Genomic DNA, 15,461 nt, shown 5'->3' with positions numbered 1-15,461 from the left:
TACAGTTTGCCAAACTGAAAATGCCCCATTTATCCTAACTCGCTGTTTTCCGTTAGCCAATCCTCTATCCATGCTAATATATTACCCCAAACACTTTTCATCTTGCACTTATCTTGTGTAGTAACTTTTATGTAGCACCTTATTGAATACCTTTTGGAAATCCAAATGCACTGCATCTACTAGTTCCCCGTTATCCACCCTACTTGTTACACCCTCAAAGAACTCTAATAAATTTGTCAAACACTATTTTCCTTTCATAAAACTATGTTGACTCTGCTTAATTGTTTTATGATTTTCTAAATGTCTTGCTACTACTTCCTTAATTGATTCCAGCATTTTTCCAATGACAGATGTTAGGCTAACTGGCCTATAGTTTCCTGCTTTCTGTCTCCCTCCTTTCTTGAATAGAGGTATTACATTCACAGTTTTCCAATCCGCTGGGACCTCTCCAGAATCTAGGAAGTTTTGGACGATTACAACCAATGCATCCACTATTTCTGCAGCCACTTCTTTTAAGACCCTAGGATGCAGAGCATCAGATCCAGGGGACTTGTCAGCCTTTAGTCCCATTAGTTTTCTTAGTACTTTTTCTACAGTGATGGCGATTGTTTTAAGTTAATCTCTCCCTTTTGCTCCTAGATTTTCTGCTATTCTTGGGATTTTGTTTTATCTCTTCTTCCTTGAAGACATACAGAATACTTGGTTGAAGTCTCTGCCATTTCCTTGTTTCCCATTAATGCCCTCGTCTCATCCTCTAAGCGAGCAATGTTTACTTTAGTTACTCTCAGAGTCATAAAGAGATACAGCACCGAAACAGGCCCACCGAGTCCACGCCGAACATCAACCACCCATTTATACTAATCCTACATTAATCCCATTTTCCCTCTCACATCCCCACCTTCAATCAATTCTCCTACCACCTACCTACACTAGGGGCAATTTTTACAATGGCCAATTTACCTATCAACCCGCAGGTCTTTGGCATGTGGGAGGAAACTGGAGCACCTGGAGCAAACCCACGCGGTCACAGGGAGAACTTGCAAACTCCACACAGGCAGTACCCAGAACCGAACCAGAGTCGCTGGAGCTGTGAAGCTGCGGTGCTAACCACAGCGCCACCCTTATGTATACTTGTACAAGCTCTTACTATCATTTTATATTTCTTGCTAGTTTACACTCATTCTAATTTCTCCCTCTTTCATACATTTTTTAGTCATCCTTTTAGAGGATTGGCTAATGAGAAACATAGAGTCAGGATAAATGGGGCATTTTCAGGTTGGCAAACTAACTACTGGTTTCTAAGCTTTCCCAATCTCTGGCCTACCACTAATCTTCGCAACATTGTATGCCTTTTCTTTCAACTTGATACCATCCTTAACTTGCTAGTTAGCCACGAATAGTGCATCCTTCTTGTAAAATCTTTCTCAATGATATATATCTTTGTTGAGAGTTATTAGATAGGATATTGGAGGCAGGGATTTAGGTTCGATTAGTTGAAGGTTATTTAGGATTGAGTATGGAAGGCAGCAAGTAGACTTATCACATGAGTGTAACAGTGGAAATACAAAAGGTACAACAGGAGGAGGTGGAGCATTTAGGTAGAACAGCTATAGATAAGGAAGTCATACAAAAAATAGTGGAACTCAAAAATGGAAAGTGCATGTGACCCTGATGGCATGCATCCTAGAATACAGAGGGAAATCAGAGAAGAAATAGAAAAGACTTTGACCGCAATCTTTCAAACCTTCTTGGATTCAGAATTTGTGTCAGAGAACTGGAAGGTTGCCAGTATAACACTTATGTTCAGAAAAAGGAGAGAGACACACAAACAGGTAGCTATGGATCAGTTAACCCAGCATTAATTGTGGATAAGCTTCTAGAGGCCATACTACAGGACAAGATTAATACTCACCTGCAAAGATACCAGTTAATTAGCATAATGTAAAAGGCAAGTCATGTCTCACGCATGTTAAAGGGTTCTTTGAGAAAATAATTGTGTATTGATTAAAGGAAATGTAATGGGTATTGTGTATATAGATTTTCAAAAGGCATTTAATAAGGTACCTGTCACTTTCAGGATCTTTTAAAACTGTTTTCCACAAGGAAGGATTTGGAAAAATAAATGCTTTAAATGTTATAGGTTAACTACGTAATGTAAATAAAATGGGGGTAGGAAGGAGGGCACAGTGCAGGGTCAGAACTGTAGGAATTTATAATGCTAAGGAGCTAGACTTATTAAAATCAAATTTTATCACACAAAAATAGGTGGATTAGGGTCAGATCAGATGTTAAAATTTTAAAAATCTCAAGCCCGATTCTGATCCATTTCCCTGTTTAATGGAGGTAGGATAAAGGGCCAGCAGCCAACCCACTACCAGGAGACAGGTTGACAATTTAACTATTTTAACAAGGCTGGCATCCTCTGATTTAACTGTGGCCTGTTGGGGTTCCCAGCACTAAAGGGAGCTGAGAATAGCTTTGGGGAGAAGGTAATTGCCTTTACAGCACTGCTTGTTGGCCAGGAGGAGAAAGAGTGCTTCCCAAAAGCTCCCCACAAGAACCCCAGGGTTGGGGATTGGACCTACCTGGCCCCACTGCCTGCTCTGGAGTGCTCCCTGCCTGACTGGAAGCCAAGACTGTCAATCAGGGTGACTATTGGGTGGGGAACCCATCAAGGAAAAATGACGCTCTGGAGTTAAAACTCCAGAGTATACGGTGAGACCCAAACTTTTGGGTTTCTTGTCCGAAGCTCCACCACGTCCCCCCTCATACCACCTCCCATCTATGTAACCTGCTCCTGTTAATAGCCAGGCCATTGTTTCTTTGCAGGTCATATAATAATTTGGTGTGTTTCCTTCACAATGAATAAGTGCCTTATACCTATTGTATTGAAAGATTTTTGATTCTTTTTTGACTCTGAACACTCAGGAGTAATGTATAATGTCAGAAACTTAAAAGGAGTTTAGCTTTGCAACAGGAGCAGCAGCTTGACAGTAAAACACCCCAAGAAAGGCAGGATCAAAAAAATGCAGAAGTTATTCTGTTTAAAAGCTAAGGAAGAAAACCCATTAAAGGTGGAGTAACAGAGCATATCCGCTATTTTTATCTCAGCCATGAAGATTCTACCAGTTGAACAAAGGGCATTTGGTCATAACTATTACTGTGAAATGACAACTTGAGCCAAGCCTCCTCACCTCATCTAATGTTGTATTTCTTTAATCTCTGTGAAAGTTAAGTGCAGAAGAGGCAGGTATACTGTTCAGGTTCACTGTTGCACTCCCAGCTCCCTACTGTACAAATGGACATAAGGCAGTGAGTCAACTCCCACTTACAGCAGCAAAAGACAACTCTGAACTTGAAGGTACCTACAGCCGACTTGAATTCATAAGTATCACATTTGAGGCCATGTGGTTTTAAAGGGATCATGGCAGAATGGATAGCAAGTTTGTTAAAGGACAAAATAAATCTAAGAATTGGAGAGAGAGCTCATATAAGACCCTTACAGCCAGCAGACATAGGAGATTTTCATCCCATCAGTTGGACCTGGTTTCAAATCCATGGTGATCAATGCCTAATATCTAACCCAATTCATCACCCAGTTTGCTAGATATCAAAAATGTGTATCAAGGCTTTTTGAATGCTCATAGATGTGATGTTATCCTTTATTTATAGAAAAATACAAATGAGAAAAACTTAATGGTGTAACATTTCTCATGCCCTCATCTGTGGTCTTAAGTGAAAATGTTGAACTGATCTAGTACAACATCGAAAAGAAAATTGCCAATTATATTTAGGTACAGCTCGACATAGGATTGACTTATTGCGATAATGGAAACATCCTCTGAACTTCATTTCTGTACCTTTTTAGTTTTTTAGTTCTGTAAGTTACGTGATTGGTGGTGAAGTCTTTACATTGCAAGATATTGAAAATGGTGTACTTCGTGGGAACCGAAAAGGCATTGCTCAGATGATGAAACCATTCTCGAAGGGTGATCCACGTCTTAAGGTCAATTGTTGATTGCCTCTGTGTGTACTGCTGAGTATATATAGATATAGTTCTATGTGTAATTTCCATCGCAGATAATTATCCATAGATTTCTAATCCTCGTTATTCTTCCAAAATGCATCAACCTCAAACTTAAGACTGTGTGGAAATCCCTGACAAGATAGCATAGCAACATGTGCCTGTACCCTGCCTGAGATGGAACTGTTTAAGTCTCATCAAATTCTATCAGAAAAGATTTCTTTCAAACTAAAAATCAAAATAATCTAGCAATATTAAGAGTTAGCTACACCTGCCCAATGTAGCCAAGTGATTCAAATGTCTAAGCCGAGAGTTTGTTTGGGGCAGAGGATAATCTTACTTGAAACATTGGACTGATCCAACTAAATTTTCAGATGAATATTTTAAATATTACAGTAAAGGAGCTGACAACTTTTGAAAAGATGAACTACACAGGAAACTAATCTTACAGTGGTTTGGTAGTACAGAACTTGAGTATTGCTGAAAATAGGGACATGTTGTCGAAGCTTTTCATTTTGCAGTCATCAGGACAAACTGCAAGAATACCAATGTAAGGAGAAACCAACAACTGCATACTGTATGGGAAGAGAGTGCTGATTGGTAGAGGAGTTGCCATGGAGAATGCGCCAGTTTACAGTGACTGACAGTTAACTGCCAAGCTTTGTTGGAAATTTAAACCAGGCAGCTCGACTCTGATTGGTTAAGCCATTGCCCTGAGGAATGAACCAGCGAATGGCTATCACTCATTTTGTTTAGCTGAAACAGGCACAATGTGTGTACATATTCTTTGTCTGCAAAGAACAGAGCCCTGGTGTATTAACATATGTAGCTTCTAGTACACACAAATGCACCACACTGTGAACCCTACTGACAATCTTAAATTAGTTGTCAGCGTAATTCTTAGCCTTGACCAGAGTCAAGCTGCTTGGTTTAAATTTCAAACAAGGCTTGGCAGTTAACTGTCAGTCACCGTAAACTGGTGCACTCCACATGGCAAAGCCTCTACCAATCAGAGTTCACTTGACAACCAATCAGCACTCTCTTCTCATACAGTATAAAGTTGTTGTTTTGCCTTACATTAGTATTCTTGCGGATTGTCCTGAGTGCAAGACGAAAAGTTTCGACATGTTTCTATTATCAGCAATACTCAAAACTAATCATATTCAAGTCATGGTTTATGCTATTTACATGTGACATAAATGACCACTGAAATAACGATTCTCCACATTCTATTGTAAAACCAAGTAAATCACAAAAATATTATCCTTACTCTGTTCCCTAAACCAAACCTTGCATACAATTTGTAAGATGTAACCTTCTATCCCTTGACAGGTTACTCTACTGAATAAATAATGAGACAATGTTCAAAGCCCAAATTAAACACTGTCTTTACTAGGTTGGATAGGAATACTAGTTAATAATACAATACACCTGTTAGTCACAAATACGTGACAAGGAGTTATACATATGATCACCCAGTGAGTAGTCACTTCCCATTGATTGTACTCTTCAGCAACTGACCAAGTTGCCCGGCTGCAGCACCAAATCACAACTTTTATATCTTTCTTTGAGGTGGGCAGGATGTTTCATTGAAGAGATAGTACTGTTCTATCAAAATTCACCTTTAGCTACAATTGTCCAATGAGGCATTTGATTATTCAAACCAGGATATTAGAAACTGTCTTAACTATCAGCAAATGCTTACATTTCCTTCAGTAATTTCATCATCCCCCCACCCCATGGATGTTACAGATGCCATCAAGATCTTTATCAGTAAACACAATAGCAACTTTCTTTCCTGGTATCCTCTCTCATTTTAATACCACAGAACAATTAAACAATCCAGGCCCCTTAAATTACAAACTGTTGCTTGGAAAACTTCTAGTTTCTCTGCATTTCAAAAGGTGGCAAACCCTGATGTCATCAATCAATGTCAGGTTGTGACACACACTCACAGCTTTTCAAAACACTGGGAGGGAGAGTGATCGATCAAGATCACTCCTGACAGATGGACATCTATCTGGAATACTCCACATTGCTACAAGTGTGCAGGCAGACATTGACTACTTGTGCAAGCAAAACAAATGCCAAATATCTCACTAAATCAGTGTCCAACATAGTCATGAGGAAGTAAGTCAATACATTAATCTTTTCATTTAAAGCTTCTTCACAAAAATGCACATTTGTTGTTGTTTAGATTAATAGTGACATTTTTTTTAATGCCTTTATCTTTCTAAAATTGTCTCATCGGCCCACCACGAAAGACAAAATTGTAATGCGCCCCCCGCCTCGCGAAAAGGTTAGACAACCCTGATTTAAACTATCGATGCTCCTGGGTTGGATAGCCTTTCGATCTCAACCACATTTTGATTAAAATATTACTGTCTCTTACAAATTACTACATCAATTTGTAATTAGCTCAAAGTTTTAGTATTTTTAATCTTTCTTCACAGTTCCACATTTATTTGGGTCATATTTTAAGCTGACTTCTATAAGACTCCATGCACTCATTGAAATCAACTGTTGTGATATCACATTTAATAGTTAGTGATTAAGTTTGTTACACTGTTTTGAAAATACTAAGTTTACCATCTCATAAGCTGAAAGTCTTATCTTTTAGAATCAAAATAAATCAATCAGAACTGATGATGTAAGGCATATGCATTTAAAGGTTAATAATGGCATGCAAATTCTGTGTACTTGTCACACATTTGAGATGATATATTTCAGACATTTTATACGTGTTGGAAATCAGTGAAATAGGAGAGCAAAATAAAGCTAATGTTTCAGGTCCTTGACATTTCATCAGGATAGGAAAAAGTTAGAAATGTAACAGGTTTTGAACAAGTATAAAGACAGGGAAAGGTAGAGGGGAGGAAAGAATAAAAGGCAAAGTCTGTGATAAGGTGGAAGGCAGGAGAGATTAAATGACAAAAGGGATGATGGTGCAAGGCAAAAGGGGGGTAGTAATGGGATAAGTAAAGAAACAACAGACGCATCTAGAGATAAATGGCAATAGCAGAATCATTACCAACAGATGCCGTCTGAGAAAATGGGAGCAGTGGTTATGATTTATAATTGTTGCACACAATATTGAGTCCAGAAAGCTGTAAAGTGCCGAATCGAAAGATGAGGTGCTGTTCCTCAAGCTTCATTAGAATAGTGTAGAAGAGCAAGGACAGAGTTCCAAAGCCCCAAACACGCCTTCCAGATGAAATAGTGATTTACGTGTACTTTCAATTTAGTATGCTGTGTTCGCTGCTCGTGATGTGGTCCCCTCTATATTGCGTGACCCTAAGCTTCAGGCTGTTTGTCATTTTAATTCCCTGCCCCACTCTGACCTCTGCCTCCTACACTGTTCTAAACAAGTATCCGCAGTATATTACTTTTTAATTGTGACTCCAGTTTTAATTTTTCAGGCTACATTGGAGGAAGGGGAACCACTTATTCATTTTGCTTTGAACTGTGGAGTTCTAAGTTGCCCTCCAATCAAGACCTACTCTGCCCAGGTTTGTTTCTAATATAATTTTGAAGAACTGTTCAAAGATTTTTTTGTCACTTACTTTTGTCACCTTCTGCACTGGAATTTTAAACCTGGTAACTAACTGCCCATACTTATATCATTCTATATAGTGAACTGTGAAGAGTATAATGATAGATTTCAAGAGGACAGATAGGCTGGTGGAATGGTGGACACAAGGAAGATGAGATTTAATGCAGAGTAATGCAAAGTGATACCTTTTAATAGGAAGAACAAGAGGAGGCAATTCTAAAGGAGGTGCAGGAACAGAGAGACCAGGGTTAGATCTGCACAAATCTTTGAAAGTGGAAGGGCAGGTTTAAAAAACAGTTAAAAACGAAAACAGGATCCTGGGCTTTATAATTAGAGGCATAGCTATGAAAGCAAGGAAGTTATAACAAACCTTTATAAATTACTGGTTTGGCTTCAGCTGGAGTATTGCGTTCAATTCTAGGTGCTGCACTTCAGGAAGGATGTGAAGGCTTGAGAGTGTGCAGAAAAGATTTGAAAATGGTTTCAGGCATGAGGGACTTTATGTGGAGAAGCTGGGGTTGTTCTCCTTAGAGAAGATTAAGAGGTGATGTGATAGGAGTGTTAAGAATCATGAGGGGTCTAGACAGAGTAGAGAGAGAAATGATTTCCATTGGCAGAAAGGTCAAGAACCAGAGGACACAGATTTAAGGTGATTAGCAAAAGAACCAAAGGTGACATGAGAAAGCTTTTTTTTTTTACACAGCGAGTGGTTAGGATCTGGAATGCACTGCCCGAGAGCATGATGGAGGCAGATTCAATCATGGCTTTCAAAAGGGAATTGGATAAGCACCTGAAGAGAAAATTTCCAGGGCTGTGGGGAAAACACAGTGGAGTGAACTATTGAAATTGCTCTTGCAGAGAGCCGGAATGGACTTGATGGGCCAAATGTTTTCCTCCTGTGCTGTAACCATTCTATGCTTTGACGTTATAGAATCCTGTTTTAATATTTTAAATCTCATGATGGAAAGCTGCAACACAAAACTTGCTGGCCATAATGCTGATAGCAAGGCAAACTGAGTGGCCCACAGAGGATATGAACTCCACTGTCTGTCTTGAATCAGAAAGCTCACAAACATAAAAAGCAGGCTTAGAACATGATTCACTTAAGAGTTTGAAGGTTGCTCACAGAATATCTAAGTACAAGTCCCATCTTTAAATGTAAAAAAAAAATGCACAATTTACCAGACATTTGCACATTTAATTGCTGGCCTATGCTAAGTTAGGTGATCTTAGCTGGGAAACAATACTGTGTGCTTCCAAGTTAGGGAAAGGCAAGGTCAACCAGACTACTGAGTGATCCCTGCAGAGAGTGTATGTATCCAGGCGTCGATCGTGGATAAAATTGGGCTTGGTTGTTTTGCCCACAACACAACGGTCTTCCGACATTCATTGGGTGCACACATGAAACACTGGCCACGTAGATAAGGCACTGGAGGGTTTCTGGAACCTTACCCAGGTGCAAGTCAAGGCCTTGAAAAGAAAATTGGGGGGGTGGGAAGCAGATGATGTAGAACATGGTAAATCAAAAATGTATTTTATTTAACAATTTCAGGAAATTGACAAACAGCTGAAGATTTCAGCTGAAGCTTTTCTTGATGGCCCTGATGGCTGCCAAGTTGATATGTCCAAAAAGGAAGTTCGCGTGAGCCAAATTTTCACATGGTACAAGGTTGATTTTGGTGGAACAGATGAAAAGGTAAAGACATTATCTTGTGACTTTTCACCCCGTTATTGAACAAGAGTCAATACAGACTGATAAAGTATATTCATAACACTATATTTTGAGACATTGGGCTGGATTTTTACTCTGAGCCAGGAGGTTAGGCAACCCAGAAGAACTGACTTCCATCAAACTCTGCCAAATTCAACAGCAAGTCAGGCAGGTAGGCTGTGGGCAAGCGGAGGAAGGGAGCGATTAGAGGCGGAGGAGGGAGTTGTGAGATCAGAAGCGTCGGGGTGGTGGGGGGGGGGGCGCGGGCAAGGTTTTATCTAATCCTGGTGGGTGGGTGAAGCAGGCACTCTGGATCATGTGCGTAAGTGGTAAATCCAGCAGTCCTCGTCTTTTCGCTGACAGGTTTTCCAAGGCCCAGGAAACCAGACTGGCTCAAGTTAAATTTGAAATTATGGATCAAAATGAGGCTTTCCCAGCCTCATAATATTTAAAAATTGTCAAATTGCCTCCTGGGAACACGTTGGCTCCCTCCTATTTCTGTTTACTTGCTGCGCCTTGGAGACATCATCAGAAAACACTGATTTACACTGACAACACCCAGCTCTACCTCACAACCACCTCTCAACTCTTCCACTATCTAATTTGCCACACTGCTTGTCCAATATCCAGTACTGGATGAGCAGAAATTTCCTCCAACTTAATATCGGGAAGATTCAAGCCATTGCCTTTGGTCCTTGCAACAAACTCCATTCTCTAGCCACTGCCTCCATTACTCTCCCTGGCAACACTCTGCAGCTGACCCAGAGGTGAGCTTCCATCACACATCCACACCATCACTAAGACCACCTACTTTCACCTCTATCATTACTCAATTCCTTAGCTCATCTGCTACAGAAACAGTCATCCTTATTACTTCTAGACTTGAATATTCCAGCGCTGTCTTAGCCAGTCTCCCATCTTCCACCCGACATAACCTTGAGCTTATCCAAAACTCTGCTGCCTGCACCCTAACTTGCATCAAGTCTTGTTCACCTATTATCTCTGTGCTCACTAACCTATATGTGTTAACCAGACCAGGAGCTTCTCAAGTTTAAAATTCTCATCCTTGTTTTTAAATCCTCCATGACTTTGTCCTTCCTTACTTCTGTAATCTCCTTCAGCCCTCAGAGATCTCTGCGCTTCTCTAGCCTCTTGCGCACCCCCACTTTTAATCGCTCCACAATAGGCGGCCGTACCTTCAGCTACCTAGGTTCTAAATTCAAATGCCCTCCCTAGCCCTCTTTGTCTTAAAGGAGGAAAGAGAGGCCCTCATTAAAACCTCTCTCTTTGACCAAACTTTTGATATACTGTTCGAATATCTTTGTAACGGTCAAATTTTGTTTGATAATGCTTTGGTGAAGCACCTCGGCACGTTTTACTACATTAAAGGCGCTATATAATTGAAAATTGTTGTTGAGGAGCTGCTGTATTGTTGAAGGTGAACATAAACCATTTTTAGAGATACAGCACTGAAACGGGCTCTTCCGCCCACAGAGTCTGTGCCGACCAACAACCGCCCATTTATACTAACCCTACAGTAATCCAAGTGTATGGGAAAGGCTTCCACTGCTATGTCCAGACTGGCCAAGAGAATGTGGGAAAATGGCGTACTGACACAGAACACAAAAGTCCGAGTGTATCAAGCCTGTGTCCTCAGTACCTTGCTCTATGGTAGCGAGGCCTGGACAACGCATGTCAGCCAAGAGCGACGTCTCAATTCATTCCATGTTCCCTGCCTCCGGAGAATACTTGGCATCGGGTGGCAGGACCGTATCTCCAACACAGAAGTTCTCGAGGCGGCCAACATCCCCAGCTTATACACACTACTGAGTCAGCGGCACTTGAGATGGCTTGGCCATGTGAGCCTCATGGAAGATGGCAGGATGCCCAAAGACACATTGATACCAGTGGTGAGCTCACTGTACAGACCCACCGGCCGTCCATGTCTCCGCTTTAAAGACGTCTGCAAACGCGACATGAAGTCCTGTGACATTGATCACAAGTCGTGGGAGTCAGTTGCCAACGTTCGCCAGAGCTGGCGGGCAGTCATAAAGGCGGGGCTAAAGTGTGGTGAGTCGAAGAGACTTAGCAGTTGGCAGGAAAAAAGACAAAAGCGCAAGGGGAGAGCCAATTGTGTAACAGCCCCGACAAACAAATTTTTCTGCAGCACCTGCGGAAGAGCCCGTCACTCCAGAATTGGCCTTTATAGCCACTCCAGGCGCTTACCCATTGTCTCTCGAGATAAGGAGGCCAAAGAAGAACAGTAATCCCATATTCCCTACCACCTACCTACACTAGGGGCAATTTACAATGGCCAATTTACCTATCACCTGCAAGTCATTGGCAGTAGGAGGAAACCAGAGCACCCGGCAAAAACCCACGCGGTCACAGGGAGAACTTGCAAACTCAGCACAGGCAGCACCCAGAATTGAACCTGGGTCCCTGGAGCTGTGAGGCTGCGGTGCTAACCACTTCGCTGCCCATTTTATTGCACTATTGCAGAACAGTATTCCCCCAGTGTTCTCCTCAATCTGAGAACCACCAAAGAAACAAATTAACTGCTTATTCATCTCATTTGCAAGATCTTGTATGCAAATTGACTGTGTTTACTTATGCAGTTGATTGGATGTGAAGTATTTTGGGGTGTCTGAAGGTGATAAGGTGCTTATATTTATAAAGTCCTTACCGATAGCAAGTAAATGTCCCTTTTCTTAAAGATTAAACCCCATCTCGTTGATTTTCATAATACTTGAATTTTATTCTTCAATTTAGTTTAACCTATTTGTACTTTGTTCCCTTGTACAGTTGTTGAATTGGATCATAGAGCATATAGGAGATTCACCAAAGAAGAAAGCACTGCAAGAACTCCTGCATCAAGGGAATGTCAAAATTACTAGCATTCCATATGACTGGTCAACAAATTCTAAAGACTGATGAGAGGTCGAAGGGGAAGTTATTGGAATATTCATGCGAGCAGCCAATCTACTGCTCTTATTGCGTATGTTGTTATACACTTATCTATTCAAATCTGGTTTAAATAGAAAGCTTAATATAAATTTCTGGAAATAACTGATTATTCTGTTAGATTACTTAACTTTGTGCACGGATTCAAGCTCTCTCAAACAATGCTATGGCGGTTTTCAAAATTCGTATTTTTTTTTCTTTAGTGTGTCAGGATAACTGAAAGGGATCCTTTTTACTTTTTTTCCTCCTTCTTAGACTGGGATCTGAAATTACATTTTACCCAGACTTTTTTTAAAAATCAATAGTGTGTTACCATTCTTCTCATTGTCACCATTATCTTCAAAGAATGTATCTGGAAATACAGTAACTGTTAAATGCCCTTTTTATAATTGTTCATTAACTAAAGACTATAAGGGATGCACTGTAATGATCTAAATATTATTTTTCTACATATCGCCTGAATCTCAATAAAGTCATAATGCAAAACAATATCTATCTCAACCATTTTATTTGTTTTTATTGGATTAAAATGCTTCATGGGGCTGATTGAGCCCGGCAGGAGTTCCAATCTCAGCTCTCAAAGTCGGAGCATATTTTGTGCAATCATCTGTGCCATTGCTGGCAATTCTAGGGCATTTGCCTCAGTAATCTCTGGATTGTTACCAGAGTCATGCACCACTGGGATCAGTGACCTGGTGAATCTTATAACTAGGTCTGTAGAGAGGTCTTTAAACTAAAAGGCGGTGGGGGGTTGCAAAGGGGAGTGGGGAGAGTTCAGATAAAGATAGATTTATAAATCTAAAGAGAAATGTTGGTGTAGCGATTTGGATAAAGACAAGCAGAGTGGGACAGGTAGGGACAGAGATTAATGGTAATAGTGCATCAGGACCATGCAAAGAATAGTTTTAAAAAAAGACTATCTGAATGCGTGAATCATTCGCAATAACAGATAAACTAATGGTACAAATAACGATAAATGGTTTAGATCGAATTGCTATTATAGTGACATGTTTATAAGGTGAGCAAGGTTGGGAAGGCGGGGCTAAAGTGTGGTGAGTCGAAGAGACTTAGCAGTTGGCAGGAAAAAAGACAAAAGCGCAAGGGGAGAGCCAACTGTGTAACAGCCCCGACAAACAAATTTTTCTGCAGCACCTGCGGAAGAGCCTGTCACTCTAGAATTGGCCTTTATAGCCACTCCAGGTGCTGCTCCACACACCACTGACCACCTCCAGGCGCTTACCCATTGTCTCTTGAGATAAGGAGGCCAAAGATTATAAGATTATTAAGGTTGGGAAATAAATATTCCAGGGCACACAACATTTTGAAAAGACAGACAAAATGGAAAAGAAAGAGGAGCAGCCCTGATAGGAAAAGATGACATAAGGACAGAAGCAAAAAAGGATCTTGACTCATGATCAGGAAGTAGAATCAGTAGATTCGGAATAAGAAGGGTCATAAAACATCAGTGGGAGTAGTTTATAGGCCCCTAACAGTAGTTATACCATTGGACAGAGGATTAAGCAAGAAGTAATTGGAGGTTGTAAACAAAGGCAATGTAATAATTGTGGGAAACGTTAATCTTTATAATAGTCTAGACAAATGAAATTGGCAGAGGTAGTCTAGATGATGAGTTTTTAAGGCGGCTTTCATGACAGTTTCCTGGAACAATATGTTGTGGAACCAACATATAAGGCTATTTTAGATCTACTATTGTGCAATGAGGCAGGATTATTTAGCAACCTCATTGTAAAAGATCAATTGGGAGAAAGTGGTCATAATATAATTGAATTGCATATTAAATTTGAAAGCGACATACTCCAGTCCCAAACAACAATCAAACTTATCAATTACGCAGGTTTGAGGGAGGAGCTGGCTAAGGTTCACAAAATCACAGAGCTGTTACAGTGCACAAGGAAGTCATTCGGCCCATCGTGTCCACTCTGGCTGTCTGAAAGAGCAATTCATTTAATGCCGTAACCCTGCACATTCATCTTTTTCATATAACAATCTAATTCCCTTTTGATTTGATTGGGTAAATATTCTAACAGGTATGGCGGTAAACAGTGGGAAACATTTAAAAAGAGACATTTCAAATGTTCAAAAATACATTCTATTAAAAAGACAAAAACTCAGCAAGAAAGATCCACACCCCTGGCTTACTAGGGAAGTTATGGATAGTATTAGATTAGAAAGAGGCGGCTTATAATGTTGCAAAGAATAGTAGTAAGCTTGAGGATTGGGAGTGTTTTAGAAGCCAGCAAAGGGTGACCAAAAAGTTGATTCAAAAAAGGAAAAGACAGAATGAGAGTAAACTAGCCATGAATATAAAAACAAGAGAGCAAAAGCTTTTACAAATATATAAAAAACATAGCTAAAGTAAACATTGGTCTCTTAGAGCACAGACAGGAGAAATTACCATGGGGCATCAGGAAATGGCAGAGATGCTGAACAAATGTTTTGCATCTGTCTTCACAGTTGGAGACAAATTATATTAGAAATAAAGGGTAATCAAGGGGCTAATAAGGAGAAACATAAGGCACTACAATCCAAAAAATCCACAGAACCCAATGTCCTATATCCTAAGGCTCTAAAAGAGGTAGCTGCAGAGATAGTGAATGTGTTGGTTACGATTTTCCAAAATTCCCTATGTTCTACAACATTCCCAAAAGATTGGAAGTTAGCAAATGTAACAACGCTATTCAAGAAAGGAGGGAGAGAGAAAACGGGATGACAGGTCAATTAGCCTCACATCAGTCATTGGGAAAATCTTAATGCACTTAGAAAATCATAGTACTATTAGACAAAGTCAATATGGTTTTACGAAAGGGAAATAGTGTTCGACAAATTTATTAGTTTTTTGAGGATGTAACTGGTAGGGTAGATAAAGGCGAACCAGTAGATATAGTATACCTGGATTTCCAAAAGGCATTCAATAAGGTGCCACACAAAATGCAAGATAACAGCTCATGGAGTTGGGGGTAATATATTAGCATGGATAGAGGATTGGTTAATGGACAGGAAGCAAAGAGTAGGGATAAATGGGGCATTTTCAAGTTGGCTGGCTGTACTAATGGTGTCACAAGGATCAATGGCTGGCAGCGTCAGCTACTTATAAGCTATACTAATGGCAGACAAAGAGACCGAGAATAATGTATCTAAGTTTGCTGATACAAAACTAGATGGGAATGCAAGCTGTGAGGAGGCTACAA

The 15,461-nt window shown here is 40.3% G+C and overlaps 1 protein-coding gene across 2 annotated transcripts in view; it reads left to right on the top strand.

The window, feature by feature from the left end:
• Positions 1-12,741, top strand: part of zgc:152951 (uncharacterized protein LOC569013 homolog) — a 94,347-nt gene extending 81,606 nt beyond the window's left edge. For both annotated transcript variants that reach the window (XM_068041046.1, XM_068041047.1), the window contains exons 8-11: positions 3,869-4,006; positions 7,444-7,533; positions 9,130-9,273; positions 12,094-12,741. In XM_068041046.1, coding sequence (XP_067897147.1) covers positions 3,869-4,006; positions 7,444-7,533; positions 9,130-9,273; positions 12,094-12,222 — 501 coding nt within the window. In that variant the 3' untranslated portion in view covers positions 12,223-12,741. The remainder of the gene's footprint in view (positions 1-3,868; positions 4,007-7,443; positions 7,534-9,129; positions 9,274-12,093) is intronic.
• Positions 12,742-15,461: the final 2,720 nt, after the last annotated feature.

Source organism: Heterodontus francisci, chromosome 10 (assembly GCF_036365525.1).
Source record: "Heterodontus francisci isolate sHetFra1 chromosome 10, sHetFra1.hap1, whole genome shotgun sequence".
Classification (NCBI taxonomy): Eukaryota; Metazoa; Chordata; class Chondrichthyes; order Heterodontiformes; family Heterodontidae; genus Heterodontus; species Heterodontus francisci.
The sequence above is the reverse complement of the archived record's forward strand: the minus strand, read 5'-3'. Positions and strand labels throughout refer to the sequence as shown.